Consider the following 24,788-nt stretch of genomic DNA (forward strand, 5'->3'; position numbering starts at 1 on the left):
AAAAAAATTAAATCTGCTCCCTGTCAGCTAAAAATATGTCTCCCGCCCAAGCAAAATTAAAATTTCTCCTGCCCTAAAAAAATTGCTCCCGCAATAGCTTTTTCGATGAATAGCTCCGTTGGCTGCACCTGACAATACGCCAAATTGCAGCGACTTTGTCAATGTATTCTTGCAAAAATGTTTTAAAAAGCATGCTAACAAGTTTATTTCGCTAAAATGTGGTGCATTTGTTTTTGCGAAAAACGTGCGTGTCATTAGCCAACTTTTGTCCATTGACAGGCGCCAGTCAAATCTAGATCTGGGTATTGACAAGCGCATGTCAATATCCACGGCCTGTGTATATACTTTACTTGGGAAACAGTGCGCCCTCTATGAAAATCTAAATTTTCCAATGAAATTTTCCCCAACTGTACTTTCTGTATTTCGGTTGCCTGAAAGCTGGTCTTTCTATTGGCGTTGTGCTATTGGAGCATAGTGCAGCAAGCGGTAGAAATAGGGCAGGTGACCAGACTAGTTGCCTACCCAATTCAGCTGCCGTGCTAATGCATATAACACTGCGCAGCTAGCGCCAGAATTACGGCAAAGGGTACACTATATGTCTGATAACTATGTTGCGTAGCATTGAAAAGCATTCGATTTTCTTTGAATTCATAATATTATGCAGTGTTTTCCAAGAAAAGGTTTGTCACGGTAAGCATAAACAAACAGAGTTTATGTAAGTAAGTAAGTAAGTAAGTAAGTAAGTAAGTAAGTAAGTAAGTAAGTAAGTAAGTAAGTAAGTGAGCAAGTAAGTACGAAAGAGTGTGAGTGAGACTGAGAGAAGAGGGCGAGCGAGTAATAAGTCAGGCCGTCTGTCAGTTAGTATGTTGGCAAATAAGTAAATTATATTAGAATTTTATCAAATAAATTGACACGCTCAAGCACGAGTTTGAGTACTGGTGATCCTTTATGTGCACACATCAAATTTTATTTCCGAGTAGTCTTTACGGATGAGGGTTTTCTTTCGCACACGTGAGTCAAGTGTCGGACTGAATACAGGGGTAAGAGGACGGCTCACCTGGAATTCGGCATTGAATAGGAAAAATGCCACTTTTATCTGGAAAGAAGATAATGAATCCTGAATTTTCCTTCTTAGCGATTCGAGAGTGACTTACTTTGTCGAAAACACCGTATTTCTGGAGTCAGTGACATGACATTGAGCTGGCAACTAGCCAAAATTGATCGGTTTCGCAACATCCGATGTTCATTTGTTGAAAACAATCCCAAGATACACCATTCATGATGGCGCTGTTGTAAACAAGGTTTGTACACAACTACACTTGTTCCATGTCAATTTTCAATGGCCTATTACATCGATTTTTTCGTTTGTACTATTTCAAAACTTTGCGCCAGTAATGACAATGATCACATATGTTATTAATGAATTATTTTAGCCTTATAAATGGTTTTCAGTTGAATTATAATCGTGTTTTGTCATGACCTTATCGCGTAGGACTCATGACCTCCATGCGTACGGACGTGACCTCAAAAACAGCTGAGATCCCTGGTCATCATCGCGGCAATTTGTTGTCACCAAAGGTATGCATCAACATTGATATTTTGAACGTCTTTTGATCAGTCAAGTACTGACATCATTGAATCAAGAATCACGGAGTACTTCTCGCTTGTGCGATTTTCTGATCATGCCCTAAAAATCAAATTTCTGGCGATGTATTGTTCGTAGTGTGCAAGAAATTGATTGTGTTTGTTACGCAATACAGGTAATTTTAGGTTCTGGTGTTGTTGTGGGTATATTCTTCGGTGTTGCACTGATGCATTTCCTATGGCATACTTTCAGCAACGTGTTGAAATGATAAACAAGCGTTATAGGACTCAACTTAGGGATATAGTGCAAGGTTGTCATCCTTGATGATCGTAAACAAAATTTGACGTACACGTACACGGGGTATTTTGAATCAGTGTCATGGCGGATTCGTTTCAAGGTCATTGTCAGCAAGGGAGATTGGCTAAAGTAATAGGCTGTGCAGTGAGAGGGTAGCTGAAGTGCGATTGTTGATGGTTTTGACAGGAAATGCTATCTTTGACTTCATTTATACCGTGCCAAGGCTTCTGCCACTTGATGGAGGTGAGAAGTGGACGGCAGTGACGGGGACACGGTTTTGAAGTGGAGCCTCTGTATTTTCAGTTATCCCTTGTATGAATACTACCTCGGACACAAAATTCCCCTGATGTGATAGTCAGTTTGCCCCCACCATTCTCCCTGCTCCTCTCACCAAATGGTGAACCACTCCTGAGAGTCTGCCTATAAAATCTTGAGTCAGTCACTGATGTATGCAGTGTCGTTGATTACAAATGAATTTTTGAATAAGCTCAGGATTAGATACATGTTGAATATGGTCTGAGTTCTGCTCTTATAACATGAATAGACTACTCATTTTACCAGTATATACACTTTAACTCTCAGTTGCCTTTATTATCAATGCTGATCAGGAGACTGACCTCTGTTACATGCAAAATACATATTTTTATAGAGAAAGCTACATATCAAACAACCCACAGCAGAGCATTTGCAAAGGTATATGTTCCACATAGCAAGTGCCCACCTTATTGTAAAAAATGTTAATAAGTCTCATCCACAGAGGGTTCCACATTTAAAATAACAAGTTTATAGTATAAATATTTAAGTTTATGCACATACAAAATTCTTATTTCTTCTCTCACAAAGACATGTTATAATGAAATGACATTTTATATAATATAAATTGTTAGCTTCCCAATGTAAGAAGTTCACTAAGCTTTTAGTGATGCAATTTTCTCCCACCAAAATTTTAGTGCAACATTTAACCAATTTTTGTGATTTTTTTTTTGTAATTTTTTGATAATTTTGGATCAAAAGGATATCCCATTTCATTGGCTAAAGATTTCTATCAAAATTTTGGCAGAGCTGAGAAAAATATACTTGGGTGTATTTTATAATATAAAGGCGACAAAAATTGACTTTGGTGCTCAAAGGGTTAGTGTATGAATACTATGATATTGACACTATGTTCATTGTTGATTAATGCCTAACTTTTTCTGCCTATTTTCTTCTGTGGATTAATCAGTCTTCCTTAGGTCAGAAGTAAGATAAAGAAGAACCAGACGGAAGTGCGATCATGAGTGACGAAGCTGCACATACCGCTGTTGAGGTGGAAGCTCCCGTTGCCATGGCAACAGAGGACTTCCGCCATGAGACAAAATATGTGGTTCTGAGGTGGGTGTAATGATTGTTTCCCCAAAACTCACTATATTTAGGGCTTTTTCATTGTCTCTTATGCCGACATACTGTATTATGTGCATTATGCCTCGAGTGCTTAATCATTTACAAACAAATTCTAGCTAGGACTGAAATTCTGTTGTGAACAATAACATTTGATATTGACACATACAGGCCATTTTGACAAGCTGAACACATGGCTTCACACAATAATTTTTTAAGTACCTGTAGAGAATAGGAAATTTTATGACAGAAATAGAACAAAAATACTGAAAAACAAAAATTTATAGTTAACCCCTAGAGCGCTGTAATTTTTTCCTGCCAAAATTTTAGTGCCACATTTTACCAATTTTTAAGAATTTTTCTGCAATTTCTTTGATAATTTTGGACCAAATGGACATCACATTTCAATTTTGGCAAAAATCTGGAAAATTTGGCTGGGGGGTTATTTTATAAACAGGACAAAAATAGACTTTGTCGCTCAAAGAGTTATTGCTTAAAGAGTGCAGAAATCTTAAATGCAAATGTACACAGTGTCTTTGATTGTGTCACCCGCACGTAAAATTAGTGATTGCCCTCCAGTGTTCTCCCCAGGATTTTTTTAGAAGAGGGCGAAGACGTGGTGCCAAGCACCACAAGCGACCGCTTTAGCGGTCAGGAGGGGGGTGTCAGAGCTTTTGAAAAACAGAGATTAAAATGGTGTTATTTGGTGGCACTTGGGGAGTATTTTTTTCAGATTTTTTTCGTATAAAAACTCTTAAGGAAAGGAGATCTGAGACAGGGTTTCATAACTTTATTACACTTACAGTTCACTGATTTCAATTATGAAGATTACATTTTTTGAAAACGAAAACATAGCGAGAGACATACATTTATTCATCGATGTCAAAATTATCACGGTGACCATAAAACTCAGGCTTGCGGAGCATTTTTTTTTCGTATAAAAAACTCAAAGGAAAAGAGACCTGAAACAGTGTTCCATAACTTTTATTACAGTTCACGGATTTCAATGAAGATTACATTTTTTGAAAACGAAAACATAGCGAGTCTAGAGACATACATTTATTCATCGATGTCAAAATTATCACCGTAACACTCACGTGTTCTCATCCTCATACACGTCCGACCGAGCCTAACATTAGGTTGTTTTGCTTTGGGAAGGAATACCAAACGAAATTCTAACCTCCTATAAAAACTTCAGTGTACTCTGCTGTCCTTGGTTACCCTCCAGCTCCTTGCCATGTTTACTCAGCTAAGTCGGTTACCTAATGCACGGTCCCTATGGAGTGACCGTGGCTAACGTAACGTTGCGGACTGAGCCATGCAAATATGGCTGCCTTCGATGAGTTGCACATGGGCTTATGATCTCGGATGACATCACAAACTCGCGAGATTTGCAAGATCGATGAGAATTACGTTTGCAGTCTGCAGGATCGAGGCTCACGCTCGCATTTTGCTTGTAAATCACTGTCAACTTTTTTCCCGTACATTTTATTGTTTTATGTTTCAAAAAAGATAAATCTTTTTCATTTCTGGCAAGGGGGCGCTCGGAATTTACAAGAGGGCGCCACGCCCCTGTTACCTTATTCAGTGAGAACACTGCCCTCATTAATCCTTTTAAGGCCAAGTGACTGTCACTTTTACTGTATTTTAAGATTATTGTTGGGCGTGTCAGCTACTTTCTAGTCTACATCCCACAAAATGTTGAAAGTACTGATTCCTTACCATGTCAGCCTACATGTACATACATGTATATTCTGAGTTGTTTGCGTTGATTATCAAATTCAGGTCCAGACTTGAGTTCAATTGGCAACAATAACATTGCATAATATGACACACTGACAAGTTGCATTGATGCACAAAATACTGGGTATTTCCCAGTGCTTTAGGAGGTAGTCCAAGAAACTCTTGTTGATATGTGGAACAAAAATACTGAAAAATTGTCAAAAAATATGGTTACTTTAGCTTTAATGTGTTTTTTCCTTTTTGTGTATGGATTGCACAGACTGTTCTTCAGTACTTTGCCACTATTTTCACATGTTTTCACTGAGAGTACCAAATCTTTGACATTGGCAGCTACATGGGCTTGCTGCCACCTAGTCTTGAACTGGAGTGTGACAGTTCAGAGAACGAAGACAGAGACGACAGCTCTGGTAAAGATGGGGATGAGGATGATGACACTGGCAAGTCCACAAGTTCTGCAGACAGCCAACTGCAGGTTGTCGGGCAGCTGGAGTTAGAAGATTCAGAAATTGAAAATGATGCTGAGGCTGAAAATGGTGATGGCGTGCCTAATGATGATGATGAGGGCAGCTGTGAGTCGGCAACGAAAGCTGAAGTACCAGGTATGGAACAATCAGTGTACAGAGAGATTTTTGTATGCCCTTCACCATGTGGCAAGTAAGCATAGTACACCATTTCCGTAACCTCAACACATCACATCTGCTTCCTCCGCATCACATTACAGTGGTTTTCAGTGGTTTGCAGCATTGCAGTGTTGGCAATATGGAAACTAGACATACTTTCTAATTTGAAGAGTTTTCAACACTGTCAGGTGTTATTATCGTCTAGCTGAGAAATAGAAAAGAAATAAAATTTGTGAAAGTTGAAGCATTGTCAGGAAGAAGGTTAGACGTAGTCAAAATAACACTAGCACATCCACACAAAAACAATGCTTACAAATGATGCATTCCAAGGGGGATGTGTGTTGATGTGAGGTGATGTTTTGACGACTACGCCTGACCTCCTTCTAGACAATATTTCTACTTTTGCTGAGTTGATTTCTTTGATATTGACTGATATTACTGCCCAGATGATAGTGATGACTGAGAGTGTTGGAGCTCCTCAATTTAGACAGGATGCAGAGTTCCTGTATTGCAAACGGTTCAATGCAAACCACTGTATATTCGATGCCTTTACTTGTCTGGCCTCTTTCACATCGACTGTAGCTTAATTCGCATTGTGCCTGCATCGCATCTGCATCACATCATAGTCACACCAAACACGTTGTTTATTGCTATTGCATCACATCACATTTTCAGTGGCAGCTCACAGTCATCAATCAGTAACATTTGTGACAAAAAACAAAATGTGAGTATGAAGGATAAAAACAAAGTCAGTCATCTGTAATTGATAATATAAAGTTATTATAAATTCAACAGGTCAGAAGTCAATCCTGACAAAATTACTTTGTAAAGAGATCTGGTTAGCGCTGTCCAATTTAGATATAGAAACATTAGAAGTAAATTGGTTTGCACTTCTAATAATAATATTTGTAATATCCATGAAATTATAGAAGACAAAAATCAACTGGACAAAAACATGTCTGCGCTGTACATGTTCTATGTCCATGCCCCTGACGTAAAATTTTTAATAACTGCCAATAATTATATCGTATGCTAAACAGTTTCAAAGGAATAAGATGTTGACAAACTTACAGTCATGTTTGATGTATCTTTTTGCATTTTGCTCGCCAAAACATACTGTCAAATCTTAAGAGAGCTGTTTTTGATTAGCATTATAAAGCCATGATGTCTTTGTTACTCTCAATCATTTGCAATGGATTCGGTCCGTTGTTCAGAGGTTTTTGTGTACTCACTCATAGCGGGTCATTTACAACTTTCAAGTCTTGCTTGTATTATTTAGTTGTTGACATCTAAGTTGTATGTTCATCGCCAGTGTTTTAAGTTATAAGCTGATAATGGGACTTTAAAATATACATTTGAATGTTAAAACCTGACAACTTCATACCTGTTTTAAATTTGGCTATGGCTGTCCATTCAGAGTTGTAAAAACTCGGAAGATTGATACATACCGTATACTGCTGCACAATAATGAAGAAAAAAATTGTTTGCAAGGAGAATGAATAATATCTAGCTGGTCAAATTTTAATCTTATAACACTAAAAAAATGATTCAGAAATATCTAGCACCTCTTAGAATTGCAGAACCCAAATACATTTTCTAAATTATAGTGCTTTGAAGGCGGAATGTTTACACTAAACAGTAAATTAGTGAAATGGCAGCAATTCTGAACAAGACAATGGCCATGAACAGCAACAATATTATTGCAACCATGGTAACCAACTCAAAATAAACTTGTCTTTGTCACTGGTGAATTGCAGCCTTGCTTTAATAGGGTTTTTTATCCTCTTGAGAATACACATTGTTTGGATGATTTTTAGCTTTGCGCCAAATACTCGTATCCCTTCTGACTTGGCTAGATAGCCATGCTACGTGGTAAATACAGTCTTTTTCACTTGAGACATGTGAGCAAGTTCACCATTGTTTGGTCCTTTTGATTTAAGGAAATTATTCTTTGACTTCAATCAGATGAAGATTTGTTCAAATTCTGTCAAAGTTGTGGCAAAATATGGTAGACCTGACGTAGCTAAAGATTGCTTTTTAAGCACATAGTATTTTGGTACTTTTTAACAATGTCAACTTATTTTGTCAAAATATTCCTTGATACATGGCTAAGCATTTGTTTCATATGTGGGCACAGGGACCATTGTATAAATGACGTTGAAGCGCATTTATTGATGTTGGATTGTCTTTGATGTGACATACAACTATCCTGTCAGATTTATCCAAAAATTCTGAAAGTGCATAGTCTGTTTTTGTCTGCACCAGAAAACGATTTTTTATTTGCTCACATTTTGTATGTGTATACTGGTATATACCAAAGAGAGCTTTATGGTGGCATATTTATGTCTGTATGTATGGAGAGTAAAAATAAAGTCACAGTATGTATGTATGTATGAATGTATGTATGATTGTCTGTCAGCAATAAAAACTCAAAAATTGCAGGACTATTGGTGTACACATGCACTGAAGGGTGTACATGTATGTGAAATTTGTTCATGTTAGTGTCAAAAATATGCAAAAAGTGTAAAAAAAAGGCAAAATCTTGCAAATTGTAAAAATTCTGTAACAGCAAGCAAGATTTTGTTGAAATTTTGTATGCAGGTTCCTGTAGGTGACTTAAAGTAGTCTTGTCCAAATTGTGGAGACATTTCGATGTTTGTGTTATTGAGTCTGTTTTTCTCTGTTTTTCGTCAAAAAATTGTTTTCTTTGAAACTACTCATTCAGTTACTTTGAAAGTCTGAATGAACCTATGATAGACCACAGTCAGATTTGTTCAAATTGTGCTAAAACTTTTGTATTTGTATTACAATTTTTCCCACATTTTTGGTCAAAATATGTGTCAGATTGCTTTTAAACTTTATATGCATATTCCTGGGGGGTGACCTTAGTTGATTTTGTTCAAATTATGGCAAAATTTTCATATTTCTATTTTGGGGCAATTTTTTCCCATTTTTTGCTCACGTGTTTACACACGTGAGCATATGTCGCAGCGATGTCTGTCTGTCTGTGTGTCTGTGTGTCTGTCTGTCTGTCTGTGTGCTCAATATCTCAAAAACGGCTCATCAGATCAGAATCAAATCTGGTACATAGATTCAGTTTGCAAATGGCAAGAACTGATTAGTTTTTGGTGGGTGTGGCTTGCTTACTTTTTGCTCATTTGCATAATTAATGATTTTAGAAAAAAACGGCTATACATTGAGAACGACTGCACACAATTTGATGAGATTTGCTACAAATGTTGATCACATCAAGATATATCAGCTGTGCAAGTTATTAAGGGTGACGTGAAAGATAATTACTAATTTCCATATTTGATGAAATCTACTAATTAGGCATATATATCTGAATTTACTCTATCAAAATTGACGAAACTTGGTATGCATATTGAGGATACTATGATTTAACATTACTGAAAGTCAATAAGCATTTTTACTTCATCCAAATCCTTATTTGCATATTTAATGACCTTTTGAAATTAAGGATATATATTTGAATTTACATGACCAAAATTGATGAAACTTGCTATGTACATTAAAGATACTATGATAGAACATTATTAAAAGTCATTAAGCATTTTTACTTCAGCCAATTCCTAATTTGCATATTTTATGAACTTTCCTAATTAGGGGTATTTATCTGAATTGACGAGACCACAGTTGACGAAACTGGCTATGTACATTAAAGATACTATGATAGAACATTATTGAAGTCATTAAGCACTTGAACATTAGCCAATTCCTTATTTTCATATTTAATGAACTTTCATAATTTGGGATATTTATCTGTATTGACTAGACCAAAGTTGACGAAACTTGCTATGTACAGAAATATACAATGATACGACGTTACTGAAAGTCATTAAGCATTTTTACTTCATCCAGCTCCTAATTTGCATATTTAATGAATTTTCGAAATTAGGGATATATATTTGAATTTACATGACCAAAATTGATAAAACTTGCTATGTACATTAAAGATACTATTATGTAGGCTAACATTATTGAAAGGCATTAAGCATTTTTGCTTCAGCCAATTCCTAATTTGTGTATTTAATGAACTTTCCTAATTAGGGATATATACTTGGATTTATTTGATCAAAGTTGGCATAACATGCTATGTACATTAATGATTATACCAGGTTATACCAATATTGGAAGTCATTTCGCACTTAAGTTTTCATGTCAGCTAATTTATAGTTTGCATATCTAATGAGCTTTCAAAGTTTGGAATATATAGTTTGAAGGACTTGACCAAAGGCATGCAATTACACTTGCTATATAAAGTGGTGATACAACAGTCAAAGAAATTAACTATTTCTATTTCAGCTAATTGCGTATTTGAATACTTAATGACCTATAAAGTTAATCTGTGGTGAATATTGTTCATTATGTTGATCATAATACTTTCAATGAAGTTGCAAACATGTGGCAAAGGTTCAAATTTACACATAACTTCAATATATAATGAAACACGTGAGCATTTATAGTTCATATCTGGTTGTTGAAGATGTTTCCTTTTTATGAAGCTGTGTGTCAGATTGCTTTGAAACTTTGTCTGCATAATCTTACAAGTGACATCAGTCAGATTTGTTCAAATTACGGTGAAATCTTTATATCTCTATTGTAGGGCTATTTTTCCTTTGTTTGGTTGAAAACTCTTCCCTGAAACCACCTGTTTGATTGCTTTAAAACTTGGTATGCATATTCCTAAGTGTAAACTTTGTTGAGTTTGTTCAAATTGTTGTGAAATTTGTATATTTGTATTTTGGGGTATTTTTCCCCTTTTTTTGTCAGAAAACCTTCTATGAAATTGCTAATCTGATTGCTTTGAAATTTGATATGAAGATTGTAAAGGATGGTCTATATCAGGTTTGTTTGTGACAAAACCTACAACAGTGTATGTTTGGGACAATTTGTGCTGTTTTTGGTAAAAAATGCCAAATATCTCATTCATGAATTTCTTTGTCAAATTTTAAAAACTTGAAAACCGCTGCTTATTTGACCTTTTTGTTGTGTAGATGCATGCTCAATTGTAAATTGGAATTTGTTCAAATGAAGTTACCATTAACCAAAAATATGCTAATGAGCGACAAAAGTAAACTTGGTAAAGAGCAGGTCACATTGCCTCCAAAATCTGCATTCAAGTACCATAGGTAGACCTCATATATCATGTTGGTCACTTTTTATTGATATCTTGCATTGTTACCTGGACAGTTGCAATCAACAGCAGTGATAACCAAACAAAGAATATAAATTGCAATGATCATAATAAGTTTGTCATAAAGGCAGAATATTAACTCCTGCACCAAGTTTTAATATGTTTAAACAAAGGCTCAATTTTCTTATTTTTAGAAAATACTCAAGGTCAAGTATCAGTTTCAAGTTCACTGGGAAAAAGTCAAGGAACACCCAAGTTCGTTATTGAGGAATACGTGGAACCATCCAGCACTGGCAAAGGCCAGTGTGTAAGTGGTAGACATACTCAGTTGACTAGTCTGGTTATGCCACTGAGAGAAGAGCTTTCTCAACAGCTGGATGCTCTGGACGAGGAGAGAGGCTGTGGTGAGTCACTGTGCTGCTCTTCCCTGCAATGCAAGTGGTCTAGTCCAAACTATAAGTATTCACATTGTGTTAATGTTCCCTATAGATTTGCCTCAAGGGGCGTCAGGGTCGGATGGGTTTGTGTGATTATATTGTGTCGTCTGAAACATACCTGGACTCACTGAAGTGTTCCTTCAAATAGCAACCCAGCAAGAGGCAGAAATTTTTGTAGTTCTATTCACGTTCTATTTCTATTGATTTGGAATGAATAGTGCTTTACACACAAAATAAGATTTTTTGTAACTTTTGGTTTGACCTAGGTGTAGCACGAAACCTTTATTTCACAATCCTTACACCTTATTGCATGACATTCAACCCCTATTGGTGGTGGATTGTGTTCTGTTAAATGTTACCCCATTCACTCTGCATGGTCTGTCATCAATTCACACAATTGACAAGTGATAACAAACACTTACTGCAATAGCGTTGAGCTCAGGTTTGTTACTAAATATAGCTGCACGCGCACGACATCGGACAACGCTGCCTTAAATTTGGACAAATTTTGTTGATGTATGCATGGCTGTTGTTGTAGCTGGTAGTCTAAACGATAAATTCATACAAATAAGTGTGACTTTTAGTAGCATTGTAACACTAACCGGTTTTATTTTCGTCGTTTAAGCGGAAAATGCAGACAAATATTTAATTATGCATATTAATGAGAGAAATAAATGACGTCATTTGCGATCAGTGCTATTCTGGTCAATTTGGGACAAAATATAGGGGCTGGTGAAGGCTGTACTACCAGCATTGTCCAGTAATAGAGAATTGTAGGGAAAGTGACATTAAGGACAAAAATATTACACAATGACTAAAACTCAAACTTCATTTTATGTGTATTTTTAGAGCATGATCTAAGAAGTATTGTAAAAAGCAAGAAATTGTTCTTGTCAGCACAGGGCTGTATCACGTCATTTAACCCTTTCACGACAATGGTTTGACCCAAACCCATTGTTATCAATGGGGGTGTGGACTTGTCTACTGGGAATCAGGGAAGAAAAGGTTAAGCAGGTGAAAGGTTGAAGCGGGTACTGATTCAAATATAAACCCGTTATACCCAGGTCCTGTTACACATCTGTGTACACTACAGTATCATCATTCAGTGTACATTTACTGTTCCTAATACACACTGACTTATATTGAATGTGTGTATTGTACAGGAGTAAAATTGAATTTTGAATAACACATAGGCAGGAGAATACATTCAGAAGTACTGTACAACAGAGATTCCGTAACTAGGTTACATTTCTGATTCACTTGTGGGCTGTTACTTTCAAACCAACTCACAAACCTGCCTTGGTTTTGAAAACACTCCATTTCTCTGGTATTTTTGTTGCAAAGACCATTAACAAACCAGTACCTGAAGTATCTACGTGCACCATTTGATTGTAATCATGTCACCCACAAACAAGATAATGCATGCTCACATTTCACCACCTTTTCATTATCTTTGGTATTTTTTCCACTTTTGTTTTTAGTCAATGATGTTCTGAAAACCTTCCTATGTAGTAGTCATGCGGCCTAGTAGAAGAATGTTCATTTGTGTCAAGGTTTTCTTTTATAGTGTCCTTCCAAAGGTTTGTTCATTCAATGATCTTTTTTTGTTTGCTGTAATTGTGTGTAAAATACAGTAGATTTTTGATCGGATTTGAACTCACAATGTATGGTACCTGGTTAGCTTGAAAATGTTGAGCAATCCCTAACACTTGCTTACTAGTATCTCTGACTGCAGGAAATGAAAAAGCATATTTTTAACATTCATGCATTGCTGAGATGAAAGAAAATCCTATGCGTAATTTTCGGGATATAAATGATACTGTAAACTAACTGATTTGTCAGTTGAGGTATCAGAGCCTTGAAATTGAAAGACTTAAAACTTTTGCTCAAACTTTCTTCAATGAAACTTCAGTGATTCTCTTACCAAATCAGGATAAAAATCAGGGCCCACCATGCAAACTTTAGTACTAGAAACAAATTAATATTTACCGATATTTGCAATTCAAAATGGCCACCATCCCTGTCTTAACTCTGTGGGGAAAAATAAGTTTTGATTTTCGAGAATTATGAAAGTGAAGTTGTTTCGTACGCCAAAAGCTTTATATTGAGCCCCCATATGTCGTAGATCAGAACTGTAAATAATTGAGAATCCAAACATCTGCCCATGAGGAGCATTCTTCCTTAAAGGTACATGGTCACCGTAAATTTGCATATTCTATATATGGTAAAGGGGCAGGGCTTAGCAAACTACCCCGTAACACCTGCAGCTGTCGATCCTCCATATTTGATACGTCAAAGGACATGCAGCCGACGCTGCTAAGTATGCCATGGCTGGTCGTGCGGGGCGCCCTTTTTAAGAAGCGGCCACCCACGTAAAATCTGTGATTGGTTAATAAAAAACAGGTGACCAAATACCTTTTAGGCCTATCTCAGTCATTCTAAGTGTAAACCAAAAATCCTTGTAGCTTACCTCGATGTCAGAGGTTTAATATACAAACTTGTGGAGGATTGGTGTTGACCACAAGTGTTTTTGTAATGTTTGAAAATTTCCACATCAGTGCAGCTTTTCTGAGATGTAGAAGACTTCAGAATATTAAGTACCAAAGTTTGATTTTGTTGAAGGTTTTAGACTGATACACAGCTTCATATGTACAACTAATCATGGGTGTTTAATATAATAATAGCACCATTAGTGACCTGTATGTTTACTCTTGCTCTCCCAGAAATATGTTAATGAAGTATGTAGTGCACGATTTGAGGCCTTTGAATTTTCGTGATCGACAATGATTCATCGTTTGATCTGCATACTAAACCATTGGGTATTAACATACTAATTTTTATTGAAAGATAGCTTACAGTATGGTAGGTTCTACAATTGTACAGATTTAGAAAAATTATACATGCATTATTCTTGAATACCTGTTATATAACAGTATGAATAAAAAACTAAAATGTAAACGTAAACATTGATGTGAGATCTAAGCTGAAGGGAACCAAACAAAAACAAACATGGATGCAGGATGAAATGCACAAGGAACGTTTTTCTGATACTTTATTATGTAGCATCACCTCGTGTGTGGACGGCGAGTCCTCGCATTCTGCCATCTGCCAGCCCTCGTGTTCTGGCGCCCCTGAGTCCAGAGGCGGTAATCGCGAGCAGGATTGCCGCAATCGGAGACCAAATCATGCAAGAGCAGCAACACCAGCAGGAGTTGAACTCTGCTGTCAGGAAACTATTGGGACTACCTCAGGCCAAGGTGACTTACGATGTCTTCAAGGAGGCAGCTAGTGATGTCATCGACAGAGATACCACATCTGGTGGCTGGCACCAGGCAAGTAGCAAAAATGAATACATGCATATTTCAATACTGAAATAGAACGTTGGCATTAAGTAATTAATTTATCAAGCATTTATTTTTTGTTTGTTTACATATAAATAACAGGTCAATTAATAGGTGAACTAGTATACCCAATCACGGAAAACAAAGGAGATACCGGTATATACAGTACTGTATACATATTAGTAGGAATAGACTGAAAATGTAATTGCCATGAATCACAATTACAAGGAACCACAGATACAGCGTAAATAGTTGCAGTATATTTCTGAAGCGTGGTACTCATTGTTACATAAACAGTTGTAAGATGTTAATGATTATCAATACATTCTAGTCTTTGGAGACAGAAAGTTCCAATGGAAACCACCTCAGTGATATTTTGACAGTCTTGAAATACCAGCATTTTTCGTCCACTCCTGCATGTTCAGCATTCCCTTAATGATTTCAACAGACAAGTGAGATAAGTGATTGCTCCATGAAGTCAAAATTTCTACCCTGTATATTAAATATTGCTTTGTTTATTTCATAACCTAGAAAACAGTTCATCTTTATAAAAAAAAGAAAACAGTTTGGTGATGTTGACATCATGCAATCATATCTATATCACAACAGCCCCTACGGCCATTTCATTTGAACATAGTGTAATATTCCTAAGCAGTTATGAACAGAAATACTCATAATCCATCGCATGACATGCAAAGGAAAGTATACAGTGAACAGTGACTGCAACTTACAGAGTTTAGAACCTTTTTTGTAGTAGGTTAAGCATTTCACTGTTACAGCCAGACATCTAGTGCTGTTCACAATAACTTTCATTAATTTCATGATTTCACGTGACCTCTGCGGATGTTTTCCACTTTGGAACTTGTCAATTGCTTCCCAGGTTGCATCAGTCTTGAATTTCAGCCGCCATCTTGCTTTCGGACTGGTGAAGAAAGGCGAAAGGAGTATCGGCCAACTGACAGAATACAGTGTCCAACTGATCGAGGAAAACATGGCCAATTTCATTGTGGAACAGGGAGGATGGGTTAGTGTCCTTTTTTTCTTTTTTTTCATTTATGGTCTCAAATCTAAGCAGTAGTTTTTTTGGATGGAGCACGACTTCTCCGAGCAACTCTACCCGACCAGGTCATGTGACCATCCCATTGGAGACTTAATACATGTACGGTATGTTTGTGTGCTTCATGAAAGTCTTTAACCCTTTTCCTGCCAGGTTCATTTGTTGTGATAAGGTCAAGTTTGGTGAAACCAGCTAACATCTCCCAAAATATATATTAACAGACGTGGCCATATTAAGATTCCTAGAATGAACCAAAACACTATTGCTACTGACTTGTCTTGCTGAGACATACAGAAATCTGGCGATATTTTCTCATTTATTTACTTTTTTATTTATTGCACCTTATTTAATGAAAGAAAGTTTATTTTCCCAGGGTCCTCAAGACTAAAAAACTATAAAATACATTTACCATAAAATATATTTTGATAAGTAAAAACACAACACCCACTAATTTACAAAATTACAAAAAGACAAATTTAAAATTCTGCACAACAGAAAAAGATATCTCAGATGATTTTACTTGGTTTTTTTTCAACTTTTTATTCAATTCTGGCATTACTTAACCTGTAATGCTTATTCTTTATAGTGATGATTACGGTGAAGAGGTAAACAAGCTTAAAAAAGGCTAAAATACCCATAAGTAAGCCAAAGCAGGGGTTAGCGAAGACACTAATAGGGAAAGAAAAAAAAACGGAATGTTTTTGATTAGCCCTTCCCCAGCTACTTGTTTCTGAAACGTTTCGCTTTTTATTCACTTTCTTGTGGTATACAGGGTATATTTTTGATACAGCTGGTTCTGTATAACACTGATCGTTTTGGTACCTTGAGTTTTATTCTGACTTTGAGAAAACTTGACCTGAAAAGGGTTAAACTTCATCTTAAAGCCCTGTACCTGTCTTTTTACCAAAGGGTATTTTTGTTGTACTGAGTTTATATGTATAAGTTGTTCAACAAAAAGCCTACAAACAATCTTGATTTACAATTCTTGTGTTACGTTAGCTGGAACGTGGCTATCATAAGTGTTGAATGTAACGTCTATAAGTGTTTGTGATTTTACTAATAACCAATAATTGTTGTTCTTGATACAGACAGTAGCAATTACTGGTATTAGCAGTGATGTGTCAAAGTGTTTCTGTTTTTGCAAGTAACCCATAATTGTCGGGCCTAGCATACAGAAAATGTTAGGTGTTTATGTCTGAAAGTGTTTGTCTGTCATAATTACTTTTGTCCAGAAGTGTCCATGCTCAAAGACTTTACACTTAATTGTTAGCATTACTGTCGTAAAGTGTACCTATTTTTGCCAGTAATCAAAATTGTAGGACTTGAGGTACTGAGAACATTGGAGTCAAGAGTGTTCATGTCTGACAATAGTGTTTTTGGAAGTAAACAGTAGTTGAAGTGCTCTACTTAGAGCAAACATCACCATCGTAAGACTGGTGTTAATGTTTGAAAGTGTTTGTGTTCCCATAAAGATGTTTGTGATGACTCTACATGTAAGTATCCAAGTCAGACAGTGTTTGTGTTTGTGTTTTTACAAGTAACCAGTACTTGTTGGACTTTGTATACAGAAAGCATTACAGTATGGTGTAAAATGCTTATATTTTTTTGCACTTTACCAATTGTTGTGTGTTTCCAGACTGATTTTACATTTATAGTATAAGTAAGTTTTTGCTAAAAGGTATGACGACACATACCTGAACGGGTTTTACATTACTAAAACAGTCAAAAATGATAAAGTTGAACAGTTTTAAGCACATTTACACACAGTATGAGCAGGTGAATTTTCCAGCCTTCCATTGCAATAGGTTTGTATTGTAGAAAATCTGTGTAATCTAATTCGTATCTTATCATGTACCAGAAATACTTAAAGATATATAGCACAGTTTTCTTTTACCATATTTTTATTTTTGTCCTCTATATATCAAATATCAATTGCAATTATCGGTTAACTCTTTGTCCCAGCTTATCTGTGCAAATGACATACTTGTTTTTTCCTGTATAAAGCACCAATAAAAATCTTTACTTGTTATGTTAAATGTATTGATATTTTCCTTAGTGATTTTTTTCTCAACAAGGAACTAGCCTTTTCATGAGGTGATGTTAACATTTAAAGACACTCTTTTTGCACAGTTGTGCTACTCAAGTGCAATTAGGGTCACTGCGCTGCATTAAACGGCCCATGAAATGGTCTGGCGCACAAATGTTAGGATTGCTGCTAGTGGCCTTAAGATGCTATGTGTTCATTTCTTCGATCATGTATGATACCTGTTTGCTAAATAATAGATGAATGAAAGTATGAAATGGCACATCCTATCATTTTGACAAGTCAACTTTTTTTGCCTTTGAAGAGTACCCTATTAAGAATGTACATAGATAAAGTATTGAACATCTCTGATATTGACAATGAGACAGGGCCCATGTTTGTATTATATTGTCAGCTTGTTTTGAGGACAATGTTGCAAATTTATTTATAATCCGACATCTGTACTCTGAATATGAGTGGGTTCCACTACTGCCAGGCTTGGTGGCAAAAACTGTCCACCTGTCGTTGTATCAATAAATTGCTAAATAGGCTGTCCTTGTGAACCTTTCCATTGTGGATACTTCTTACCAAGTTATTCCAATGCATATATCAACAGAGGGAAAGACCATTTCGTTGGCCGTTTAACATTCAGCATCTTCAAGATATACTCAGTCGTTCATTTTATTCCAAGATCTCCTCAAACTTCTCCACCAATTCTATGTGGATTAGTTATTAATTGGGCAGTCCAGCTGCATACCAACTTTTAAGTTGCATGACTCATTCCATGAATTTTTCAAATGTGTTATTTTAATATGAAGAGTGAAATTTTACATTTCTATCATACATGGATAAAGTGAAATTGATTTAAAGCTTTTTTCTTACTTGGGAAGTTTGCCATTTTATGACAATGTTAGATTTTAGCTCAAATATCAGCTATTTGCACTCTGGTAGACCAACCCAAGATGTTTGAATGCAAATGAACGGCCAGTAGTTTTAAGTTCTGATAATTTTGCCACTATTTTTGTATTGAATGACAACAAAAGTTTCTTGTGCTACTGGCAAAAGCATGTTCGGATAAACAGTATTCAGCTTGTCAACTCAGCCTGTACATGTGTAGACTGCATTGTTATTGTTGACAAGTGAATTCTAGTCTTGACTAGAATGTAGACTTTAACAGTGCAGTTTACATGTATAGATAGATGCTGTTTTGACAAGCTAAATAGGTTTTCAAAACGATTTGAAGAGTAGTGACATATAAAACAAAATTGTGAAAAGATTTGTCAAAGTTTACAGCCATAGCCCTTTACAGAAGATTTTGTCATCATTGCCAGACACAATACTTCTTGTGAAGTTGCAAGAGTACAGTAATTAGGCACCATGACAAACCCTACAAAGTATTTTATTTCAAATCGCAGATTGTGAAAACGTACTCGAGTTCTGTGGATTGCATACAGACAACATAGACTCTTCCTTCAATTTCACTCTTTCCATGAACAACTAGAGGTTGGCTTTTAGCTGTGAAATTTGTCATAACACGCGTCAGAAGAAAATGCTTCTTTGAGAACACTTGTATGAAATACTGGAAATGTTGTACTCAAGAAAAGAAACAACTTTTCGTGAAAAGAAGTTCAAAAATGTTACGTCCAGAAGGGTAGGACACTGATTTCTGAATGGATGTCTCCAAGGTGTATGCTACCTAATACTGTCACACTTGAACTTTTCGAGAAGCGGCAAAACCAGAGAGTATGCTTTCAACTACAACATGTGGTTCAATGTTACAGTTGACTTCTACAAGATGGGATGCAACTTTGATTCCAGATTATCTCGTCAAAGAATATTTTTCAACGTTTTTTCCACCTTTGTTCTGTGTCAACCTTATTCCTTGCATTTCAGCATTACTAATTCACTGTATAATCTTAGACTATCTGTTTGGCCAATAATGTGCTCTTTGACTAATCTGCGGACACCATCAGCAGATTAAGTTGATTAAGTCATCATTTTGCTACACTAGTAAGTCCATAAAGATGTGATTTACTAGTGTTCTGAGTGTTGACTTTATCAATTTAATCTGTTGGTGGTGTCCGCAGATTAGTCAAATTGAGGTTGCTGTTTAGGCAACTCAATTGCCTATATGGTGTCATGGCTTGGCAACTTCTAAAACCCTAGCATCCTGAGTGTTGACTTTATCAACTTAATGTGCTGGTGGGAAGAGGCAGATTCCAGACATGCTGTTTTATAGGATAATGTCCGATAAAATTGATAATATCGTCTAAAATCTACGTTAGAGTCTAATATTAGACAGTTGGGGAAGTGGCCGATGCCCGGCATGCTGTTTTATCGGATTATATCTGATAAAATAGATAATATCATCTAAAATCTATGTTAGAGTCTCATATTAGACGAGTGGGGAAGAGGCTGATGCCCAACATGCCGTTTTATCGGATAATATCCGAAATATCCGATAAAATCAATATATCGTCTAAAACCTAAGTAAGAGTTTAATATTAGACGTGTGTGAAGAGGCAGATGCCCGACATGCTGTTTTACTGGATAATATCCAATAAAATCGATAATATCGTCTAAAATCTAAGTTAGAGTCTAATATTAGAAGCAGATGGGTGGAAAATTCTAAAAACGCTGTTTTATAGGATAATGTCGATAATAATATTCCTATTAGATCACTTTGGTCTCATGTTCCTGGAACTCTCTAACTTAGACATTTTAGACGATATTATCCGATAATTAAGAAAAAGCCTATGTCGCACCTTCATGAAAAGTCTACGGGAAACTCTACTAATACTGATGATGGAAGTGTTTGGAGATTAATCATAAATCTAACAAGCTGACTTTACCTTAGTTATGTATTAACCATAAATCTAAGATGCTGACTTTACCTTCGTTAGATATTAACCATAAATTTAACATGCTAATTTTACCCATGTTGACCATACATTTGTTACATATTAACCATGCTGACTATACCTAAGAAAGATATTAACCATAAGGCTAACATGCTGACTATACCTATGTTAGATATTAACCATAAATCTAACATGCTGACTATACCTGTTACATATTAACCATAAATCTCACACGCTGGTTTTACTGTCAGATATTAACCATAAATCTAACTTGCTGACTGTACCTATGTTAGATATTAAACACAAATCTAACTTGCTGACTATCCCTTTGTTGGATATTAACCATAAATCTAACCTACTGACTTTACCTATGTTCCTGACACACTGTTTTCTCTTGATGTGAGCTTAATCCTGACTTTCTCCCAGCAACCTATTTCATTTCAATCCTTAGCTCTGGAAATGTCTGTTAGGTCGCTGATTCATCTACTGAAAAATGCACTTTCTGATGGCATGACAAATCCTTTCAGATGTTACATGGATAATTTCACTGTACACTGCCCCTCATTTTCCATTACTTTGACGTTGTCAGCAGTATTATGCAAGCAGCATGATCATAAATGGGAAAATTGTAGAAACATTTGATGATCTTCTCGCTTCTACCTCCATGTTCTAATGAACGTGCTCGGAGACTGTAGCAGTTACACAGTTTTGTCTGGTCTATGTTAAATAGTTGACTCTCTCAAAACCTCAAAACTTGACAGCCGTAATTGTAATGATTAAAGGGCAACATCAGCCTTTGAGAGCAAACTACCGCTAACTAAACATGGTCTTCTTTTTTCACTTTGACGGAGTGTCTGTATTTCATCAACATCAGATCAAGATAGCTGTCTGTAAAAATCATCGTCGCTGGATTTGGGAGGATCCTTAATAATGATGCAAATTTAATAATTTTTCATCCTTTTTTAGGGATGGGGTCATGAGATCTCACACAGACTGTTTTCCAATAAATTTTATGGCTATATATAGAACAAAAGTGCTACTTCATCACAACCAGTGTTTTGCTAAAAGTTACAAAACTCTGACTTCAAGGGTTCTGACCACCAGCTCAGGAAACAGCAGCAACAACTGTTGTGTTTGTTATGCTGACTTGAATTGCAATTAACAAAACCAAAGGGACAAAGTCACCATTTTTTGGCACAGTTTTAGATTTGCCGAGTTTTGAGAACTGTCATCGGTTAGAATCTTGAGATATGCTTAAAGATAACAAAACATGCCTTAAGCCTTCATACAAGCAGAACAGATAAAAAAAATGATGTAATTCCCATAGACAAAGAGTAATATATGCATAATTATGCGTAATGCATGCATATTAGCAAAGCATATGCTGATTAGATGATGGCTACCCGAGCAAGCTGTAAATCTTTACACACAGTATAGCAGAATTTCGACTCATGTTCTGTATATTGTGACTATTTGTTGAAAATATTTCAAAGCCTAGTCAAGTGTCAAAAAACAGTGACTTTGTGCTTTGAAAATTATGTACAATTGCTAATGAAATAAAAGGATTTTTTATTTTTTTTTTTTCAAACAGGAGGCAGTTTATAAAATGACGCTTGATGATGCCGAACTTTACAGCAACCCAAGTGAGCATTCACTACCCAACTCTCCATGGTCAGAGGGTCTTTACCTAACTCTACCTCCAAGAAAGTCCTCTGGGTCTGAGGTCAGTGACCCCAGTACTGGACCCCCTAGCCCGTCATGGAAAGAACATGGTCAGCCATTTCTCATCCCTGGAAAACCTCACAGAGTGACTCCTAGCAACCTGCTGAGAACTACACCCAGCAACTTTGAAAGCTGCAGAAGTGCAGATTTTGGAGCATGCAATGTGAGCAAAGAAAAATGTGACGCGGCAGGTGAAATGCACTATCTTGATATTGAGAATTTCGATACAGAATCTGGATACAGTTCAAATGTTGATACAATACCGCCCTCTACTGGTGATGACCCCAAAAATCTCATTTCCGAAACTTCTGATGACTTGACCAAGTCTGACAGGAGAGGAAGTCAGTGTGCGTGTACGCAAACACACAGGAAGACGTGCAGAGTCCAGATGTTGAATATGATAACAGTGACATGGTGGCAGCCATGTTTGGGATCAACTTCTCCATGGAAGAGGAGACCAACTCTGAGGGCGCTGGAGATACAAGTGTGAAAGGTCAGGGTTCACAAGTAGAGACACAGGAAATGAGCACTCAGACAGAGACGGCACCGTGGTTCAGTGTAAGTTCGGCAGCAGCACTGGCCTTTGGTGTCAGCGTTGGAATTGCAGCTATGAAGAAATAGTGAATCACCAGAATGTTTCACCAATCATAATTTGAATCATAAAAGTGACACAAAACGTTTATTTGATCAAAGCAACCTGAGAAATTTCAACAATAGCAACTTTGGTCCATTCTTGGTGGAATCCGTAGTGTATTAAATTTATGTACTTGTTGGAGAATTGAGTTCAAGAGCTGGCTATATGCAGGTTTTCTTGACAAAGGTACGTGAGTGTTCTCCCAAAAGTTACCACCTGAATGCAAGATGTTTATCAAGTGATTACATTTTTAGAACAAAATTTCCGATAATACGAGTCTGAGTGTAAAGTTCATTGTTTTTATGGATAACCTTTCTGATTTGAATCCAATCAGAGTTGAGGAAATGCTTGTACCAAATACCGGTACATAATGAAGGATGGAGTGTGATTCAACAGCTCATGAATTTGGAGAACAAGCAAACAAACAAACAAACAGAGACCAACAGATACACCTGTATATGTTAGTCTAAGAGTCAAATTGAGCCCAAGGTTTCAGGATCTGCTCAAATCACCAACTTGCATAACTCAGTTAGTTTTGAAAGTTCTAAAGGAATGGTAAATTTGCAAAAAGATTAGCTCAAACTGTGATGCCATATGCCATGGTATCTGGTGGGTTTGTTCGTGTTTGGCTGTAAATCAAATGTTGCTGTCAGTACAGGCTTAATTAATGAATATTAACAAAGAACTGCTCATAAATTAACAACTAATCATCACAGGATGGCATTCTTTGATGATGCTCGATATCGTTTTGGTTCGACAGAACGTAAGAAGGAGTGGCCCAACTCCAGACTTATGTGTACTATTTGGCATGTTCAAATATGCCAAGTGAATTTTCCCTGGCATTCACTGGCATAAAATTGAGTCAGTACTTATGTAAAAATAAAACTATCTTGAAAAGATTCCACAGAAATCATTTTAATCCCATCTTAGCCTGAAATACGTATCATCTGCATATAGATAGACATACATAAATAACGATAAAATTGTAGGAAATTTATGCTGGTGTGTAGTGTGGCAACCTGGACTGTGACCTTTCACAGTTGACCCCTGGGTCACTAATGCACTTTGCATGTGCCTCTATATGGTAGTTTAAGATTGTCTTATGTCATGACCTTTGACCTCTTTCCATGCTTTGAATGTAAATGTAGAAATATATAATAGACTAGGAAATATATGACACTCACTATTCTTAAAGTATAGGTATAGTCTAGATAAATTGTACATAGTTTAGATCTCCCCTATTCATTATCCCATTTTGGTCTGACCCAATTATTTCCATAGTGCAATTGGACCATTGTACAGAAAAATGGGGGGGTTGCAATATCAGAAAGTGTGTTGACCTCACATATGCTTAGTGATGTGCTATAGTATTTGATGCAGCGCTTCAATACAAGCAGTGTGCGAAATTAACGTCGGTCCGACGGTCTGAGACCGACAGATTTCTCGTCGGGCGGAAAGTTTTTAGCAACATGTCGGTCCTTATGACCGACTGGAATTTGGAATAAATGATGAAAATTTCTCCGTCAAGCCCTGTAACAGATGCAAATGATGACTGACTCTGAATCATGTGATTCAGACTTGAATATCATGCACCTATCAATGTTTTCCACCGAGGGTAACAGGGGATGTTGATCGCACTTCGTGTCCTTGTAGTGAGGAATTCGATCTCTATGGTATGCCAGACCGGGGTGGGGGGTGGGGGGGTTGACTATGTCGCAACACAGTAATTTTGTTTTGTGACATTAATTTTTGTTTTGCGACATTTTACATTAACGAATAGTCGAATTCCTCCGATCGACGCCCATAGCACATTCAGTCCAATATGAATTACCTCCGTGCATGCAGATTCTAGCAATGAAATGGATTGATTTTGGTGCAAAAATGCAATGCAATATTATATTAATACTCGTTAAGTACTCGTATAGTGAGTGTA

General features: G+C 36.5%; 1 protein-coding gene across 1 annotated transcript; it reads left to right on the top strand.

The window, feature by feature from the left end:
* Positions 1 to 1,320: 1,320 nt before the first annotated feature.
* On the top strand, positions 1,321 to 23,619 carry LOC139118572 (bcl-2-like protein 13). The gene is made up of 7 exons (XM_070681954.1): positions 1,321 to 1,578; positions 3,105 to 3,253; positions 5,333 to 5,601; positions 10,975 to 11,184; positions 14,281 to 14,549; positions 15,439 to 15,582; positions 22,091 to 23,619. Exons 2-7 carry the CDS (start codon positions 3,156 to 3,158, stop codon positions 22,709 to 22,711), a joined length of 1,611 nt encoding a protein of 536 aa, XP_070538055.1. The 5' UTR covers positions 1,321 to 1,578; positions 3,105 to 3,155; the 3' UTR covers positions 22,712 to 23,619.
* The last annotated feature ends 1,169 nt before the right edge of the window (positions 23,620 to 24,788 follow it).

Source organism: Ptychodera flava, chromosome 2 (genome assembly GCF_041260155.1).
Source record: "Ptychodera flava strain L36383 chromosome 2, AS_Pfla_20210202, whole genome shotgun sequence".
In the NCBI taxonomy this organism is placed as follows: Eukaryota; Metazoa; Hemichordata; class Enteropneusta; family Ptychoderidae; genus Ptychodera; species Ptychodera flava.

What these genes read in the sequence shown, in the direction of transcription:
- LOC139118572 (XM_070681954.1), top strand. Translation starts at nt 3,156, where the DNA reads ATGAGTGACGAAGCTGCACATACCGCTGTTGAGGTGGAAGCTCCCGTT. An exon ending in AACGAAAGCTGAAGTACCAG is followed by an intron (nt 5,602 to 10,974) that starts GTATGGAACAAT and finishes TCTTATTTTTAG; the next exon opens with AAAATACTCAAGGTCAAGTA. An exon ending in CATCTGGTGGCTGGCACCAG is followed by an intron (nt 14,550 to 15,438) that starts GCAAGTAGCAAA and finishes ATTGCTTCCCAG; the next exon opens with GTTGCATCAGTCTTGAATTT.